This window comes from Micropterus salmoides, unplaced genomic scaffold (genome assembly GCF_014851395.1).
Source record: "Micropterus salmoides isolate LMB-PRFRI ecotype aquatic unplaced genomic scaffold, ASM1485139v1 Ms_hic_scaffold_7, whole genome shotgun sequence".
Classification (NCBI taxonomy): Eukaryota; Metazoa; Chordata; class Actinopteri; order Centrarchiformes; family Centrarchidae; genus Micropterus; species Micropterus salmoides.
In genome coordinates this window covers 36,258,879-36,276,019 of record NW_024044459.1, presented here as the reverse complement: position 1 = coordinate 36,276,019, position 17,141 = coordinate 36,258,879, and the positions used below count along the sequence as shown (strand labels likewise).

General features: G+C 43.1%; 3 protein-coding genes across 4 annotated transcripts in view; 2 read left to right on the top strand and 1 right to left on the bottom strand.

Annotated features, from left to right (window-relative positions):
* LOC119891530 (scavenger receptor cysteine-rich type 1 protein M160-like) overlaps nt 1-17,141 on the bottom strand; it is a 667,824-nt gene that overhangs the window by 587,105 nt on the left and 63,578 nt on the right. The window lies entirely within an intron of this gene.
* LOC119891592 (serine/threonine-protein phosphatase 2A catalytic subunit beta isoform) lies at nt 420-11,075 on the top strand. The gene is made up of 8 exons (XM_038703362.1): nt 420-852; nt 2,842-2,880; nt 5,234-5,404; nt 7,159-7,332; nt 7,608-7,697; nt 8,310-8,471; nt 9,054-9,172; nt 10,299-11,075. The coding sequence occupies exons 1-8, from the start codon at nt 751-753 to the stop codon at nt 10,369-10,371; spliced, it is 930 nt and encodes a 309-aa protein (XP_038559290.1). The 5' UTR covers nt 420-750; the 3' UTR covers nt 10,372-11,075.
* On the top strand, nt 12,084-16,399 carry zgc:101664 (uncharacterized protein LOC450064 homolog). Of its 2 annotated transcripts, none has more exons than XM_038703366.1 (3): nt 12,084-12,193; nt 13,404-14,094; nt 15,632-16,399. In XM_038703366.1, the coding sequence occupies exons 2-3, from the start codon at nt 13,486-13,488 to the stop codon at nt 15,833-15,835; spliced, it is 813 nt and encodes a 270-aa protein (XP_038559294.1). In that variant the 5' UTR covers nt 12,084-12,193; nt 13,404-13,485; the 3' UTR covers nt 15,836-16,399. The 2 variants fall into 2 exon arrangements, with proteins under 2 accessions (XP_038559294.1, XP_038559295.1); XM_038703367.1 differs by having other exon boundaries at nt 12,102-12,199.

The following is a 17,141-nucleotide window of genomic DNA, read 5'->3' as shown; positions in this document are numbered from 1 at the left end:
CCGGTGTTACACTATATTCTGTACCCTGCGTAACACGGCAGAGACTATCGGAAAATGTGAAGCTCCTGAACCTGAATTTGGGATCAGAGAGACTAAACTCCTTGAAATACATTTTAAAAACAAACTGTTCTAAAAACCCAAATGACAGAAATTCCTTCTGCATTTATCTGGGAGGGGTGGAGCTGCGTCAAACGCATTCTCATCACTGATACAGAGCGTATAAAAAGTAATTTGTCATATCAAAAGTCATGACATAATACGGGGATAAAACGATCTTTATTGTATCCCGAACAAAAACACCAGCGTTAATTTAAAAGTTAAAAACTGAAAACTGTTCCTGTAGTTTCCGTTCTGTCCGCGCGGTGCCGCTGCTGCGCTCACTCTGCGCGGTGATGAAATGCCCGGATGTTATTGTAGCTAGCTCTTTTAGCATATCGGCTAGTCGTTGCGACGCCGCTGCTTTCTGCCGCTACGGTCCGTCGGCTCGGGGACATTCGACCCTTTTGACTCCCCCGGCCCATTTAAACCGATTTTTAACGTTGGTAACTTAACTTCGGTTATTTATCATGATAGAAGTTGATCGAAGGGCTCGTTAACTTTACGTCTTATCGTTGATTTTTCCAACCGATTTGGCGGGACTAGATCGGGTGAACAACAGGACGAGCTAACAGCTAACGTTAGCAGAAGCTAGGCGCTGAGACACGGTTTGTTTCTTCAGGGAGCTAACACAGCTAGCATTAGCGAGCTGTCATGGAAGACAAATCTTTTACTAAAGAATTAGACCAATGGATCGAACAGCTAAACGAGTGTAAGCAGCTATCGGAAAACCAAGTCCGGACACTCTGCGAGAAGGTAAGTTGGTTAAAACAACACCCCGGGTTTTTCGGACGGCCTCAGCGGGGCCTACTCTGCGAAAGCGGCTCCGACTAAGTTCTGGAATGGTGTCACGGCAAGGCGGCTGTTCTCGCCCCGTTTTCGACCAGTCATCCTTAGGTTGCCATTGTTTAACAGCTCCGTGGCAGCTGAATAATTAATTAAAACCTGATATGTCTGTTAAGGGCTCCGCCAGACCCAATAAAACGGTGCTAATGTGGAGGGTTTTCCGGCAACCGTCGTCTCAGGACGAACGGGCCGAAATTCTCATCTTTTACACCATTCCCAGCAAATAGACGGAGCCCCTTTTACTGCCTGTTTATTAACTGAGCTGCCTTTTGCGCTCAGAGAAGGACTCTGCAAATGTTTAATTCTGGAGGTTTATATTGACTTAATGTTGAAAGCCTACTAATAAGTGCTAGTTAACGTGTATTGATCACCACCGCGCCCTGTCTTTATCGATCAGTCGCTGTTTTGCTTAAACCTGTCAATCCTCTCTGTTTCCAGACGTCACGTAGGTTTTGTTGCACCACAAACTCGTTCTGCAGCTATTCTGCTTCCTCTGCCTTTTAAATGTTATTAAAACACACTTTACAATCCGTATACATTCATCATGTTGCTGAGAAGCTGCAGCCTGTGATCTCCTGCGGGATCAGATGAAATATTTTTTTGTCTCTTTCAGAGTTGAATGAATGAAAAGATGAGACTAAAAACCTTTTTTTAGTTTCTTCAGTTAAACGTTGAAAGTGTCTGCTGAGGAGTTTTTTTCCGGGTCAACAACCCGACATTGGTTAATCAATCATTTACAACAAGTAATTCAATCAAGGAGTAATAAGCAGGTCAGGTGAGAAGCGATGTACCAGGTAACACATCAACTCGTGTGAGCTTAAAAGAGCAAACAGACCTGGAAAAAACGGATTCAAGGAAATGTCAGGTGTTTATTGCCCGTCCAAAGTCAGCAGGTCCCAAATCATTACTTTAAACTGCTGTACTCAATGATTAGTTAATATCATTTGTACAGCAATATTCTTTCTGACTAACTATAGGTAGATAATTTGTATTATTCTTATGAGGCTCTGATAGTGTCTTTAAACTCATTGTGGTGGTGTTAAATGTTAATTCAAGTACCTTGTTCCTTGAAAGAAACTCACCGCGTTTGCATTTGTCACCTGGGATGTAGTGATGTACATTTAAAAGGCTAAATAATAGACGGAAAAATGAATCCTACATTGAGACGTAGTAGTTTAGAAGGTGAAGAACCTCAGGTGGGCTGTAGTTGTTATCTTTCCAGAGATTGAAACTTGTAGGAGACGAAAACATCAGAAAGCAGAGACGCGTGCAAAGTAGCACCAAGTCTTGTAGCTTCTTTTACTTCATTTTTTTTTCTATTTGAATCAGCTGGGCTTTATTTTCTCTGAGGGGAGTCGGTGCCGTCAGCCTGAAGCACATCTGACAATTAGAAGAATCGGAACAAAGTGTCCTGTGAGGTCATGCAGCCACAACACCTAAGAAAGCAAACGTTTGTCTGTCGTGGAGGCTAAAGGCTGGTTTATACTACACACGGCCACGCCATCGCGGGCGTTTTTACTTCTGCGTCGCTCGGTAATTAAACCACCAGACGGCTAGTTGGCGGAGCAGCTTCAGTCTTCCACGGGTTGACTCCCTCTGACTAACTTCCGGTTTAGCCCACCGTTTTACAGCCGCTTCTTTGACACTGAAGCCTATGGGAAAAATGTCTGGTTAAAGCACGGAGCGCTTCCTGTGGGCTTGGGGAAATAGCATTGCTACCAAGCCGACCAATCACAGCTCTTTCAGTCTGCATCGCTAATGCGTACGGCTTCTATTGGTCGCAGTATAAATTGCTGTGACATGATTTAATATTTGTCTGTAGAGTTTTATTTAAGCTTCTGTCTGAGCAGGTGAGGGGAAAAGGTGGCTAATTAATTAATCTGTTTGTTTCCTCTACAGGCCAAGGAGATCCTGACCAAGGAGTCCAACGTTCAGGAGGTGAGATTTCCCACAATGCCAGAGAACAAACTGATCAGTAACTGATACGAGAAAATGAAATGAAGATTTTGATCATCATGTAATAATGTGGAATGAGTTACTGGCTGTTTGCAGCAAACTGCAGTAAAATCGAGTCAGTCAAACAATTTGAGATGTGCTTCTAACATCTGTTGGTTTAGAAAAAGTAGAATAAATTATGAATCAATTAATTGGATGGATGTGTTCATACTCAACAGAGCAGAAGTTAACTTTAATTATGAGGAAACAAAGTGTGATCTGCTCAGCTGAGATTAACCTTTTGAGTTGTATCTCCTACCCTCACTGTAACTGTAAATGTGAGTGCAGTAACAGTCACCAGTAATCTGTATAATAAATTTAGTAAATCAGTGGTTCCTGACGTTTTGAGCTGCGACCCCTTAAAACGAAACCCTGTCCTTGTTAACTGCACACTTAATGGTTCTAATAAAAACAAAAGAATATAAAAACAGTCCACGTACGAAAACAAGCAGAGGGAGCGTGTTGAGACTGTTCAGGCGCTGTATGTTGAAACCTTCAGCTGCTGGAACGTTTCCAAACGGCACCAGAAAGGGAACTAAAATAGAAATGTTGAAAGCTTTTGTGCAGGAAGTCAATTTCATCTCTGCTGCAACACAAACGAACACACACTCACAGGTGAGGAGGAGTTCTTCCTAAATCTGAAGAGATGTGTGCTCACAGGTCAGCAGTGCAGAGAAGTTTGTGTTTTATTAAAACGCTTCTATTAATAATATTTAAATAAAGAATGAGCCTTCTCTGGATGCTGGCTTCTTCCCTGTGGCGTTTCAGCAGAACATGACTGAGCCTCTGTCGTCAGAACAATACCACACCTTGTTTATACTGCCAGCCGCAGGCTCTCGCACGCGCTCATATTTTTAAACGCCCTCGCCTTTTCTGAAGCAAGAAAACGTATAAAAGCATAATGTTAAACACAAACATTGTAAATGGCGTCTTAGACTTGTGTAGATTAGTTTTAGGTGTTGAACCAAACAACGTCTTGTGTTGCAGCCTCAGTCCTGTTAAAGAGATTCATCTCTAACGAGGAAAGAGGTCGTTTGGCGTTTTAAGCTTTTTATCAAAGTGTCTTTTTATTCAGCACATTAACAGCGTTGATCTGTTAATGTGAGTCCCACAACAAACTGAACGTCGCTTTATTAAATGTGACACGTTTTCAACAAACATCACGTGGGTCAGTGTTTTGGCAGAGCCATACGGCCAGAAAATGTTTGGACGATAAAAACTTTGATTCAATATCAAGAAGTATGAACGTCTCTTTCAAGTTTAAAGCTCCTGAGTGAAAGTTGAAGAGATCACGTGGTTAATTGTTTGAAACTTTTCTTCATGGTCAGAACAAACAGTGGATCACTTCACAAATCTGAGGCAGAACATTCAAATCTCTTTTTATACTATAGTAAAAGTAAAACATGCGTTTAGTGAAAGAAATAGACTTTTTACACAATTTAAAAAACACCGTTCCAACATTTTTATACCTAACTTACTTGAATATTTGAGAGAAGCAGCAGCAGCTTAAAGTACAATAGTGCTGCAGCAAACAACTAATTTTATTATCACGTCACCGTTTGGTCAATGTAATGCCCGTCACATCCCTTAACTTGTTTTGTCTCAGTTGTGGTTTTGAAGATGTTGTCAGTAGAGGATCCCAAATAAAATTAAACAATTTAAGAGAAAAACAATATGCCTTTTATGTTATATAACATTTATGTTATATATTTTATTATATTTCTGCCGTGTACCTAATCGGGTTTTAACTTGTGACAAAGATGTGCTGAAGTCAGGTATTTTACAATCAAGCAACAAGCTTTATCATCAAAGGTGAACATAATGTGAAATGTAATTTTTAAACGGTCTGAATCACAGCAGTTTGGTATAATAAGCGTTGTAAATCAGCATTTTCCAGCCTTTTTATGGCGTGAAACAAAAAACCAAAGTGTTGACTTGGGCCTGCTTGTCATCAGTTGTATCTGCCAACATTTCTGCTGAACGCTAATTTGGAGTCCGGAGAGCCAAAAACAAGTAAAACTACTCATTTATTTATGAGAAAATAAGCAAAGATCAAAAGGAAAGTCTGAAAAAAGCTCTTTGTTTTTTATTATCTGTTTCTCTTCATGAATAAAATATCACCCTTCAGAAATAAACTAATGGACCAAATAAAGAACGTCAAGAATGAACCTCAGCCTAAAAACTCCTGCTTTTGTTCATGGAAAACTAAATAAATGTATTTTTATCGGTGTGTTGTTGTTGCGGAGCTGCCGCCGCCACACGTCTGTTTGGTTGACGTTGTTACCCGTGTGCCCAGGTGCGATGCCCGGTGACGGTGTGCGGCGACGTCCACGGTCAGTTCCACGACCTGATGGAGCTGTTCAAGATCGGAGGCAAGTCTCCCGACACCAACTACCTGTTCATGGGAGACTACGTCGACAGAGGCTACTACTCTGTGGAGACGGTCACGCTGCTCGTCACACTTAAGGTAAACGCCATCTGTCTGTGTGTGTGTGTGTTCCTGTGTACCAAAACGTCATGTGAATGAAGAGCTGGTTAAACACGGTTTCATGGGCTCAGCAGTTACAGAAAAGAAAAAGCTGCAGTTCCTCAAACGGCCACTTGAGTCTCCACAGAACTAAATAAAGGCTGGTATTAAAAACTGGTCTCTGTTGCTCATGTTGTTCATTAAAACTGTTCAGGGGGTGAATTTCATATAACACACCTGTTGTAAATTATATTAAAGCTTTAACTTCTGCATAATTAAAAATGCGGCCACTTTGAGTGACAGGCGAGTGCCGTAACAGGCGGCTGGTTTAAGCGCCATTAACGAATGTTGTACCACCGTGGGACGTTACTTCAGGGGGAAAATATGTACGGCAGTCAACAGCAAGAGACGACTTATTCTTAGATCTCGTTTGAATTGTGCTCTGAATTACACACATGATGATGGTCAATTTAAAAGTTGCAGTTAGATGTAAAACTGTTGAGGTGTAAGACTGTGAAAATACATAATTACAAAGACCACAAACGCAAAAGTCGCGGATGTGACGTCCTAACTTTTTCTCTCCGTGACTGAAGCTAGCGTGACGTGTTGTTTTCAAAATAAGGTCCCATGGGCCAGAAGTGGAAGCGAGAGGCTCTCTATTGTTGATGAAAACGAACAAAATAACGAAAACTTGGTGTGAAATCTGAAAACTCAAAAAGGAAATACAAATAAAAACGAATGAAAATTGTTTAATTATATTAAACTTAGCTCAGAGGGGGGCGCTGCCAAGATGGCGCCGTCCGGAGCCGCCACACTGAGCGTCACACTCGCTCCTCAGAAACCTGTAGGTGACGTCACGGAGACGACGTCCGTGGTTTTTATAGTCTGTCGTCTCAACGAGCACTGAATCAAGTTCCCTCCAGAAAAACGAGCCTTAATCAAAGGCATTAAATTTGATTTACGAGGGTCGGGAACATTTTGTCTTCCTGCTGAAGACACTAATGTTACGACAGTTTCTGCGTCTGGAAGGAGACGTTACAGAGAGGGAGATGGGTAATGGATTGAGCTGCAGGAGGCTGTTTCGGTCAAACAGTCACTACCGAAGTGAGCGAATGGATGAGCTTTAAGTACAGACTACAATCGTATTACCAGGAGTTGATGTACTGATCTATATTCCCGTCATTCTCTGACCGCTGTGGCCGTGAAAATGGCAGGAAACTGCTTTGTGTGTTGTTGTTATGGTTCTTTTAAGAATATTAATTATAATTAATATTATAAATTAAACTTATTGGATCCTGAAGAAACAGATTTTAATGTCCAGTGTTTTATCAACTTCAGCATAAATAATAAAGCTGAACCTCTGGCTGCTCCTCAACGGTGCATTCAGGCTCCTCCTTTTAACGTGGCAGGAACAATATGTCATTAAATGCTGCTGTGTAACTGGGACCAGTTCATGATCCCTAAGTTTACCAGTTGACTAAACGAGTGTGCAGCAGTGAACTAAGGGCAGTTGGTTCCATCCTCCAGGGGCTTTTTCAGGGTCATCGCACCAAAATCATCCATTTCATAAAAAGTCACTTGCAGCTTATGCTGGCTTGAAACTCTTGTGTACACAGGCTGCGTTCAGGGACAGTATCAAGTGTAGGACCCGCAGCTTAAAATCATTGCTCGCCTAATCGTTTCAGCTCCGGTGAGAACAATCGTTAGTTGCAGCCTGATAATTAATCGTTGGTTTTTCTTGTTTTGTGGTTCAGGTTCGTTTCCAGGAGCGAATCACCATCCTGCGAGGGAACCACGAGTCGCGGCAGATCACGCAGGTCTACGGCTTCTACGACGAGTGCCTGAGGAAGTACGGCAACGCCAACGTCTGGAAGTACTTCACAGACCTGTTCGACTACCTGCCGCTCACCGCGCTGGTTGACGGACAGGTAGGACGGCGGGCCGGGGAAGCCGAAATGTCGGGTTTAATTAATCTTATCTCTTTTTCAAGCAGCAGCCCGGTGACAAACTTCCTCTGTTACAGGATGTTGTAGCAGCACGCGGTCACAGTTTCTTAGTGTGAATATGAAGCCAGATTTGGTTGGAAGCATCTTTGTTTGTCTGCCGGGCGTCAAAGTTAACAATAAAACCGGGATCGTAACGAGGCGCTGTCGTGCTTCATCACGCCGAGCTGCTTTAATCAGGTCGTTTGTTTTTATTTCAGATCTTCTGTCTCCACGGAGGTTTGTCTCCCTCCATAGACACTCTGGATCACATACGAGCTCTGGACCGCCTGCAAGAAGTCCCACATGAGGTACACAGACCCCTGCACAACTACACACACAACTACACACACAACTACACACCTTAATGCTGAAACTACGGATGCATGATAATTATCGATCCGATAAATTATCCGCAGATATTGGGCATATGTTGATTTATGGGAGATTTTGGCCGATAAGAATCAATGTTTTAATGTGCGTTGCTGCTGTTGTCGCGCTCATGGCGCCATGGTGCTGCACCTGGGTGGAGCCACACAGACGCAGGCAGCGACAGCCAAACGTACATGCCGTCGACGGGCCGGATGTCTAAGAGGAAGTTTAGGAGGAAGAGGAAGTTTCTGGAAGTTTAAGAGGAAGACTGCTTGATTGCAATATGCAGTTCATGTTCTGCGAGTTTCTTATAAGTCACCTGAAAGTTCGCCTTCGTGATGAAGATGTGCTGAAACAATAGCAGCTAAAATTAGCTCTAGCAAACAGAAAACACCCCAGACGATAGAAGGACATCATCGGGTCGGTATCGGCCACGAGAAGCAGGCATTTATAGCTGAGACGCAGGATGTCAAGTCAAAGTGGTTTTGTGTTGGTGGTTTGTCCCGAAGGAGAACTGCAATAATGGCTGTGACTCTCTGTCGCTCTCTCAGGGCCCGATGTGTGACCTGCTGTGGTCGGATCCTGATGATCGCGGCGGGTGGGGCATCTCCCCCCGAGGTGCCGGCTACACCTTCGGACAGGACATCTCTGAAACCTTCAACCACGCCAACGGCCTCACCTTGGTGTCCCGCGCCCATCAGCTGGTCATGGAGGTAAAACACACACAGGCATCCTTACACGACGAAGTAAAAGGCAGCTGTTACCCAATGAGGCGAGCAGTGGCCAATGAGCTGCAAATATAACCTGATTATTATTATTAAAAATAACTGAAATGATTGATCACCAGAATCGATGCAGCTCTAGTTTGGAACAGCTGAACTAAACTTTTTCAGCTTTGACTTTTTGAGTGCGTTTCAGTTGGCACACAAGTGGACTGAAGGATCCTAAAAAAAAAATCCTCGTCTCCATGGCAACGTGACATAATGTGCTTGTTGGGGTGCAGTGCCCCCCCCCCCCCATACCTGTTTTACTCCCACTGTGCTCCTGTATGAGAGTCTCTTCACCGGACGGACTCGGCAACAAAACGTTAGTTATCAGTGCAGTGAAAATGTTTTCAGCTCAGCAGAACAAACAAGAAAAGTTTCAGTCACAAGGTGTTGAATTCCTTCTGGTTACGTCATATTTAATACGTCTGCTTGCTTCTGCAGCGTTGTTGTGCCTCTGCGGGCGGAAACACTCGTGCAGCTGAGTCTGTCTAACCTGTCTAACTCGACGTGTGTTGTCCAAACCTTCAGGGCTACAACTGGGGCCATGATAAGAATGTGGTGACCATCTTTAGTGCTCCAAACTACTGCTACCGCTGTGGAAACCAGGCAGCCATCATGGAACTGGACGACACTCTCAAATACTCTTTGTAAGTATAGAGACTTCACGGGAAACGCAGCGGACAGTCGGCTACGTGATCTGTCTTGCAGCCGGGGATTAATTGAAGCCTCAGCTGTGTGTGTTTTGTTTTGTGTTTGCACAACAATAACCGCCGTGTTAGTGCTGCAGTTTTTTATTTTTCCTGCTCAGCTGAACATGTGGGTCTAAAACTTTTTAAAATCATGTGAGTTATTCCAAATTCCTTTTTATAGGCAGGTCCCGCCACTCGGCAGCCATCTTGGTAACGCCTCCGGGCGGTTATTTAGGACTAACAGGATCAGGCCTCTATCTGAATGAATGGGCAGAGAGCCAAAACAGCACTTTCACTGATCACTGACACATTAAACCTGCATGTTTAGAATCGGCTGGAAAATCTGATTAAAAAGCGTTTTTTCCCTCACAAGTTATACTTCTACTACACGTGTGATAATAGTGACGCATGCGAAGTAAAACCTTCTGGAAGTGGAACCACACGATTGGCTTAAATGTGTTTCTCGCCTCCCCTGTTAAAAGCAGACATTGACTTTCTAGTGTGTGTGTGAGGGAGGGGGAGGGGAGGAAACCGCCATCTTTGCCGTTACAGGCTTTCCTAGTAGAGTAGTACTGAGGATTCTTAATGTCGTGTCCATAAAACTAATTATTCGGCCCCTCTGCTGCGTTCCTTTCAGATTTATTTAAGCTTAATGTGTTTATTGCAGTCAGGTGGGAAATAAAAAGATTACACCAGAGAGAGAGAGAATAAAAGCTCGATGAAGTCTCCGTGGTTACTGTGTGGATGTTAAGCACCTGTTTAAGATGGTCAGTCTCACCTGACACACGGCGTGAATCTGACCCTCTTACCTGGTCAGAGGTTAAATGGTGATAACAAAGTAAACATTTATATTTAAGTACCTAATATTTACAAATGATTTGTTAAGGTTAAAGTTAGTTTACCCTTGAAACGGTAGTTTTTAGTGGTTATGTGGCGGCTTGTGACGCTGCAGTGATTCCTCTTTGAACATTTCATTGATTCTGATCGGGCCGATGTTCACCAGAAGAAGACACTTATGTTTTATGGTGCAAACGGCTTGTATGCAGAGTGAGTCATCAATAACAAACCCTTTCTGCTTCCACAGCCTTCAGTTTGACCCCGCCCCCCGCCGCGGCGAGCCCCATGTGACCAGACGCACTCCTGACTACTTCCTGTGAATGTCCAAAGCCATCCCCCGTCAATCATCCACCAAGCTCCACCTCCTACCCCTCCCCCTCTTCCACCCGCCCCCTCGTTTTGGATGGAAAGAAGATATTAATAATAATAAAACTGTACCAGGGAGAATAGAAACAAACGATTGGCTGATTTTTAACAAAAAGAGAGAAACTTAAAAGAGCGGCCCCCTCTACAGTTTTGTTTCCAATACGCTGTCATTGATGCTGTGCTTCTGAGGAAATACAACACGTACAACTTTGATCTGTCCTTTTATTATTATTTTTTTTGTTTATTACATGTTTGAAAACCAGATAATAAAACTACCAACGTGGACCAAATGTGCCATATTCTGATCCTTTTACAACATGTACAACGCGCGCAACGTTTATTTCTTTTGTTTTTCTGTTCTTTTTGTTTTGTTTTGTTAGACCAGCACTATAACCCTACCTACCTGACGACGTCACCGTCACCACCACCACCACCACCACACATCTCATGGCATATGTGCTTTTTTTCTGTTGCAAGATGATTTTAAAAAATAAGAACGAGAGAGGAGAGAATTAAAGACAAATGTTTGCTTCAAGTAGTACAGCTGTCAGTTTTAGCTGTCCAGGCTGCAGCCGGTGGTCATCTCAGCAAGTATATTACTGTAATTTGAATAAAGACAACAGACGTATGAAATAAAAATGTCCTATTGACAAACTACTGGGCTGCGTCTGTCGTTTCTTTTTAGCTAGATTTATCCTCTTATTCAGCAGTTTGTGGTGAAGACATTTTTGCGAGCGTAGTGCTCTGCAGGGGCCTCAGCAGCTGTTGCCAAAACAAGCGGTGATGTTTTCTACAGGTCAAAGAAAGTATATAAAATATTCTTTCATTGTGCAGCTGATTGGAGAGAAGATGCCAAACAAACACAGATTGTTTCTGGATGTTCGGTTTGCTGGGTTTTATCCATAGTAAAGTTATTTTTAATGTGAAGATTCCTCAAATGTAAGTCGCTTTGGATAAAAGCCAAATGAGTAAATGTCAGATAAAAACCATATCACAATCTTGTTGATGCCGTTTCCCCCAGATGCAAATTCACAACATGCATGGCAGATTTGTTTTTTTCTGGGTGTGTATGTATGTAGTATATAATATTTTACATTATACCATATTTTAATACACATTTAATTATCTGTTAAGGTGTGTGTGTGTAGCATGAAGGGACCTTGTGTTATATAATGATCTGTTTGCTAGAGCTGATATTTAAAAGGTAGCATGGGTGTAGTACCCATGCTACCTTTTAAATATTAAAAGAAATTAAAGATAACTTTGCTGGGAGAAGATTTACAAGGTCGTATTTATTTGACGTTACATACACAGAACCTAACAGATAAGTGTGTTTTAAAAGATGGTACCATAAATAAAACAATAGGCTATGTACAGTTATTTATATACATACACTGCATTTTTTTAATTTGCATCTGGGAAGAATGTAATAATTTGGTTTCATCTTTATTTAAGTTATTTTTTAAATAATTGTAATTGAGAATTAAATTAATGTGGATACAGACTTATTAAAACATTATATATTAAATATTATATTAAATATGGTATATATATATAAATACATTTAACCTTTAAAAGTGTCGTTTTAAATTAAACATAAATAAATAAAAGCAAAATAAAAGTCCTGAACCTACAAAATTAAAGTCTGTGTGAACGTTACCTGAAATATCGCGAGAGTTTCCGGGAAGCGGCACAACGGGGTCCATGTTGTTTTGCTAGCTGCCATTTAACTCCTTGTTAGCTGCTTGACAGAGGACACGGTCAGGTGATAAAAAGGTAAAGGTATTGTGTGTTGTTGGACTGTTCAGGTGGGCGTTACTACCCGCTGGGTATTTATCACCTGTAACGGCGCGCTGGGGGGTAATTAGCCAGTTAGTTAGCCGTGTTTAGCTAACAACAGCTAGCAGAAGAAGCTAAAAACATTAGCTCCGGTGAGGCTGACTTTACAAAACCGGCTCCTCCTGAACTACTTGAGAAAACAGTTTTAGCTTGTATTAAACTGGAACAGTGAAATAAATCATAAAGCTAAATGTTCCGTTTGTTTTTAATGCCGTGAATTAAACGTTTGATCTGAAGTTAGTGGAGCTGATTTTATGTTTCTGTCCTCAGCAGCTCGTTCATTCAGCTTTTAGGTTAAGTCGGTGTTTTTACTTTTAAAAGCTGCCGTGTGTTTCCTGCAAATCAGCTGACAACAGGAGAAAGACAAGGAAATCCTCAGGAAATAATTCCTCCAAAATCCACAGTCAGAGTCTTTGGCTCCAGGTGGCAGCAGTTTCACTGAACATTTTGGATTTGCACAGTTTTTAAACTCAGTAGATAGATACAGAATGACATCTGCTGATTGGTGGGAAAACCCAAACTAAGGCTCAGCATCATGTTTCTGAAATATAAAACCTTAAAGGACGTTTAACAAAAGTCACTACTGCTGATTAATTCAGATTCTTCTAAACATCTGGATAAAAAATTACAAATAACCTCAGGCTGTTTCCCAGGTTGCATCTCTTCTCTCCAAACCCTAATGAAGCTGGTAACCAGGGCTGCAACTAATGATTATTTTCATTATCGACTGATTAATCGTTTAGTCCATACAATGTAAAGAAAGTGTGAAAAAAAAACCCTCATCACAATTTTCCAGAGCTCAAAATAACGTCTTTAAAATTGCATCTTTTGTTCAACCAACAGTCTAAAAACCTAAAGATTTATTATTTACTATCAAAAGTAATAAAAAAGTGACGGCCCAGTGGATAAGACGCTGTCATTGGTGTGAGAGACCCAGCTTCAGTTCCCAATGTGACACGTCCACCATTGTGTCCCTGAGCAAGACACTTGACCCCTAGTCGCTCCAGAGGCGTGCGACCTCTGACATGTGTAGCAATTGTAAGTCGCTTTCTCTTAGTCCTGAATGTGAGTGATCTGGATCTCTGGCCTGAGGGTAGAAGACTGTAACGGTAGAAGTAACCGGTGTTCTACCCTTTGCATTGTCCAGCTGAGGCGACATCATCATGAGGAGGAGGAAGATGAAGAGGAGGAGGGTGGTGCGAGCAGTCCTCTGATCTCTGTCCGTCTGCATGGAGGATGTGGTTCTGCACTATCAGCCTGGATCTGCTGCTGGACTCAGCTCTCTGTTAGAGAGGACCGAGAAGCTCCTGGAGTCTTTCCCCTGTCGGACTCCTCCGGCCTTCATCCCCTGGTTCCCCTCGTCCGCAGACCGCCACCTGCCCATCAGACCTGCCAGACCAGCTCCCGTCATCACCTCCTCTGCTGATCTCCTCGTCTCTGGCAGCAGAGCACAAAACACGCTACGGAAGCCTGAGGTAGACGGTGTTGTTGCTGAAAAACCTCATCGTGGTCCACGTGCAGAGACGAGACAGAAGAATCCACAAAAACCCAACGATGACGTCGGAGTCTCCGAAACCCCAAACCGTCTCCTCCCCGTCTCAGAGAGAGCGATCGGCGGACCGTCTCCTGACAAACACAAAGACGGCTTCCCCGTCACAGACTCGCCGGTCAAACGGTCGTGGAGCGTCTTTGCACAGAAAGGAGTTCTGCCGCAGTCCTCCCAGTCGCTGTCCAAGCCGTTCCATCGCATGGTGTCCGTCCACCGGCTCCACCTCCGCCAGAGGGCCAAATGGGTGATCGGTCAGCACAACTGTGGGGCCGCCAGGGACATCGAACAGGTCAGTAGATGAACAGGACAAGTGTGCAGCTCTGTGAGGCTGAAACAGTGATGCTTTGCCTTTTATTTGACAGCCAGTAGAGAGAGACGGTGTTGCCAAGAGAGGAGCTGCAGAGCGCCCTCTGGTGGACAAACGACACCACTCACAAGATGATTGAAGAGTTTTCCGTCGCTTTGTTTCTTTCAAATTGTCATTTATCAGCTGTTATAAACACAGATAATGATTCACCTGCAATTAGCTCGTATCAGCCGATAATATCCGTACACCGGTTGATCGGTCAGGCTCTAGTAAGTGACAGTATAGACAGCGTACAGCTGAGGCTGATGGGAATATCGTCAGTTCTGCGGGTATTTGGTCATAAACCAAAGTGTCGGGGCGTCGTTGAGCTACTTTCTTTGAGAACAAACAAACAAAAACCAAAGTGTTGGACACATGTTGACCTGATGATGGCGCTAGATGAAAAGTCAGAGGATCACCAAAGTTCTTTCGGTTCATCCTGAGGCGAACATGAAGGTCTGAACCACATTTGCATGGATCCAGCAGCTGCTGAGATGTTCCGGTCTGGAGCAAAGTGGAGCACAGACAGACCGACGTGCTGCTCGCTCGGTCAAATTAGCGGTCAACTGTCTGAAAGTGAAAGTGTCATCGTGGATCGACCTGCAGAGTTAAAGGTGACGTTACTGTCGCACTTGTTATCTAGCGTCTGCATCATCTGCGTCCCTCAGCAGGAAACGGTCTGAGCTGTGCTGGAATAAATGCTGACCTGCAGGATTGTGTTTATGTTTTTCGTGTGTTTTGACTGTGGATCTTTATCGCCGTTTTTCCCAGCGTGCTCACTGCCTCCATCACCTCGTTCAGACCGAATCAGGTCAAAGACGCCTCTCATGATAGTAGGCAGCGGTGACCTGAAGGTTAGAGAAGCGAGCTTGTGAACGGGAGGTCAGTGGTTCAATCGAAACATCTGTTTCTAGAGCTGAGACTAATTTATAAATATATATATATAATTTTCCCTCCATACTTTTATCGATCCTGTGAAGGGAAATTCGTTCTCTACATTTAACCAGTGCTGATTGGGAGCAGTGGGCAGCTATTGTGTGCGGCGCCCGGGGAGCAGGTCCTTGTTCAGGGTCACCTTCAACCTTTGGTCCTTGCTGGATTTGAACCAGCGACCCTCAGGTTCCCAAGCCAAGTCCCAACAGACTGAGATAATATGACAAATTAATGGGCAACTATTTTAATAACCGATTAATCATTTTTCAAGTAAAAATGGCAAAAAATTCTCTGGTTGCAGCTTCTCGAATATAAAATCTTTATGCTGTTTTTGTCCTACATGGTATTAAAGTGAATATTTCGGTTTGTTTTGGAAGTTGAGTCAAACAAAGCTACAGATGTTGTTGTTGTTGTTGGAGTTTTGTTTTCATGAATCATCATGAAATGTGTCTGGTAAACAGAAAAATGAGTGAAATCACTCACCTTCTGTTTTCCGTGTCATCATCTTCCTCCCCTCACCCCACCTGTCGGCGCCCCTCCCCTGCAGGTGTGGCGGGCTCTGAGCCGGTCCGTCCGGAGCTCAAAGCTGCCGACGTGCAACGCCAACATCCAGAGGGAGCGGGCGGAGATCTGCGTGTTCTGTGACGTTCTCCACTCCGAGCAGGTGGGACGCTTCCTGAAGGAGGAGCTGCAGCTGTCGGGGAGGATCCACCTGTCGGTCCACAGACTGGGAACCGTCTTCAGCATGTAGAGCAGCCTCAGACAGACGCAGATGTTGTGGTCGCACTGACAAACAATATTTATATTTTATCATCAAACTCTGAGACTCTTCTCAGCAGCAGTCTTCATGATTTCATCTGTTACATTAACTGTATGTTTATGTTTTTGCCCCCCAGAGGATGAATCCGAATGATTTTATTTTGATCTAATTGGGATGCTGGTTTGATGATCAGCAACTAGTTCTGGGTTGTTTGCCGGAACCAGTACAAGCATTTAGATTCTGTGCTGGATAATAAAATAACTTTACAGGGTAATTGTGTGCGTATCAACATGAACTTGGTGCAGTTTGTCTTGAATCCCATGCTCATAACGACAAGATATTGATGAGATATTGACAGTAAGTGAGGTTGGCGGTCTGTTATCGCTCACCCGGCGTCTCGATCCATGTTTTTATTCATATTACTGCTTCATTAATGGACTGAACTGAGGGTTGAACCCTCCAACATGTGTCTGTTGAATATTTATGAATATGAGAACAAATGCTTGTATATTTTTTATATTGATCACTGTGATGTAAATAAATATTTTTAATGAAGCTGTCTGTCACGGTGGTGAGCGGATGGATGGACGTGCAGTTTTGCATGTGATGTACAGTGTGTTCTGGAAAAGCCGCAGCAGTCACATGATGCGGGAGTCACCCAGCTTTACACTGACACAGAAAGAAAAAACCTCTCACACACACACACACACACACGCACACACACACACACACACACACACACATCCGCCAAAGCCTCTGGTGCTTTATTGTAAGTCCTGAATAAATGAGGACACCCCCCATCTCACAGACACACAGTCTTTTGTTGCTGTGGTCCCTCGTCTTGACAGCGCTGCACACTGCATTAAAATCTAGGCCACCGGATGTGACGTCGGTGACCAGCCCCCACGTCCCAGCTGTAATGTCTTAAATCCGCGGTTACGGCCTCTTGAATAGGAAGGTTGTGTAAAAATGATAAATTATGTTCAGACTTTTTAACACTATCACCCAAATATGACGTGATTTTGTCGCTGGAGCTGTGAAATACATGTTTGCAAGAAGTGTTTTATTATGAAAGCCGCCCGGAACATGCAAATTGTACTCGCTTTATTAATGCTAGTACAAACCAAAAACGTATCGTTAAAGTAGACATTGGAAGACATATATAGTATAAATTCTATACTTATTTTTAACACATCAATTTATTTATTTTTTTGCCTTAAAACTGAATGTATTTAGTTTTTGGTATGATTTTAATACAGCAACACTTGTTTTACTTTGACGGTCCGTACCGGAAATA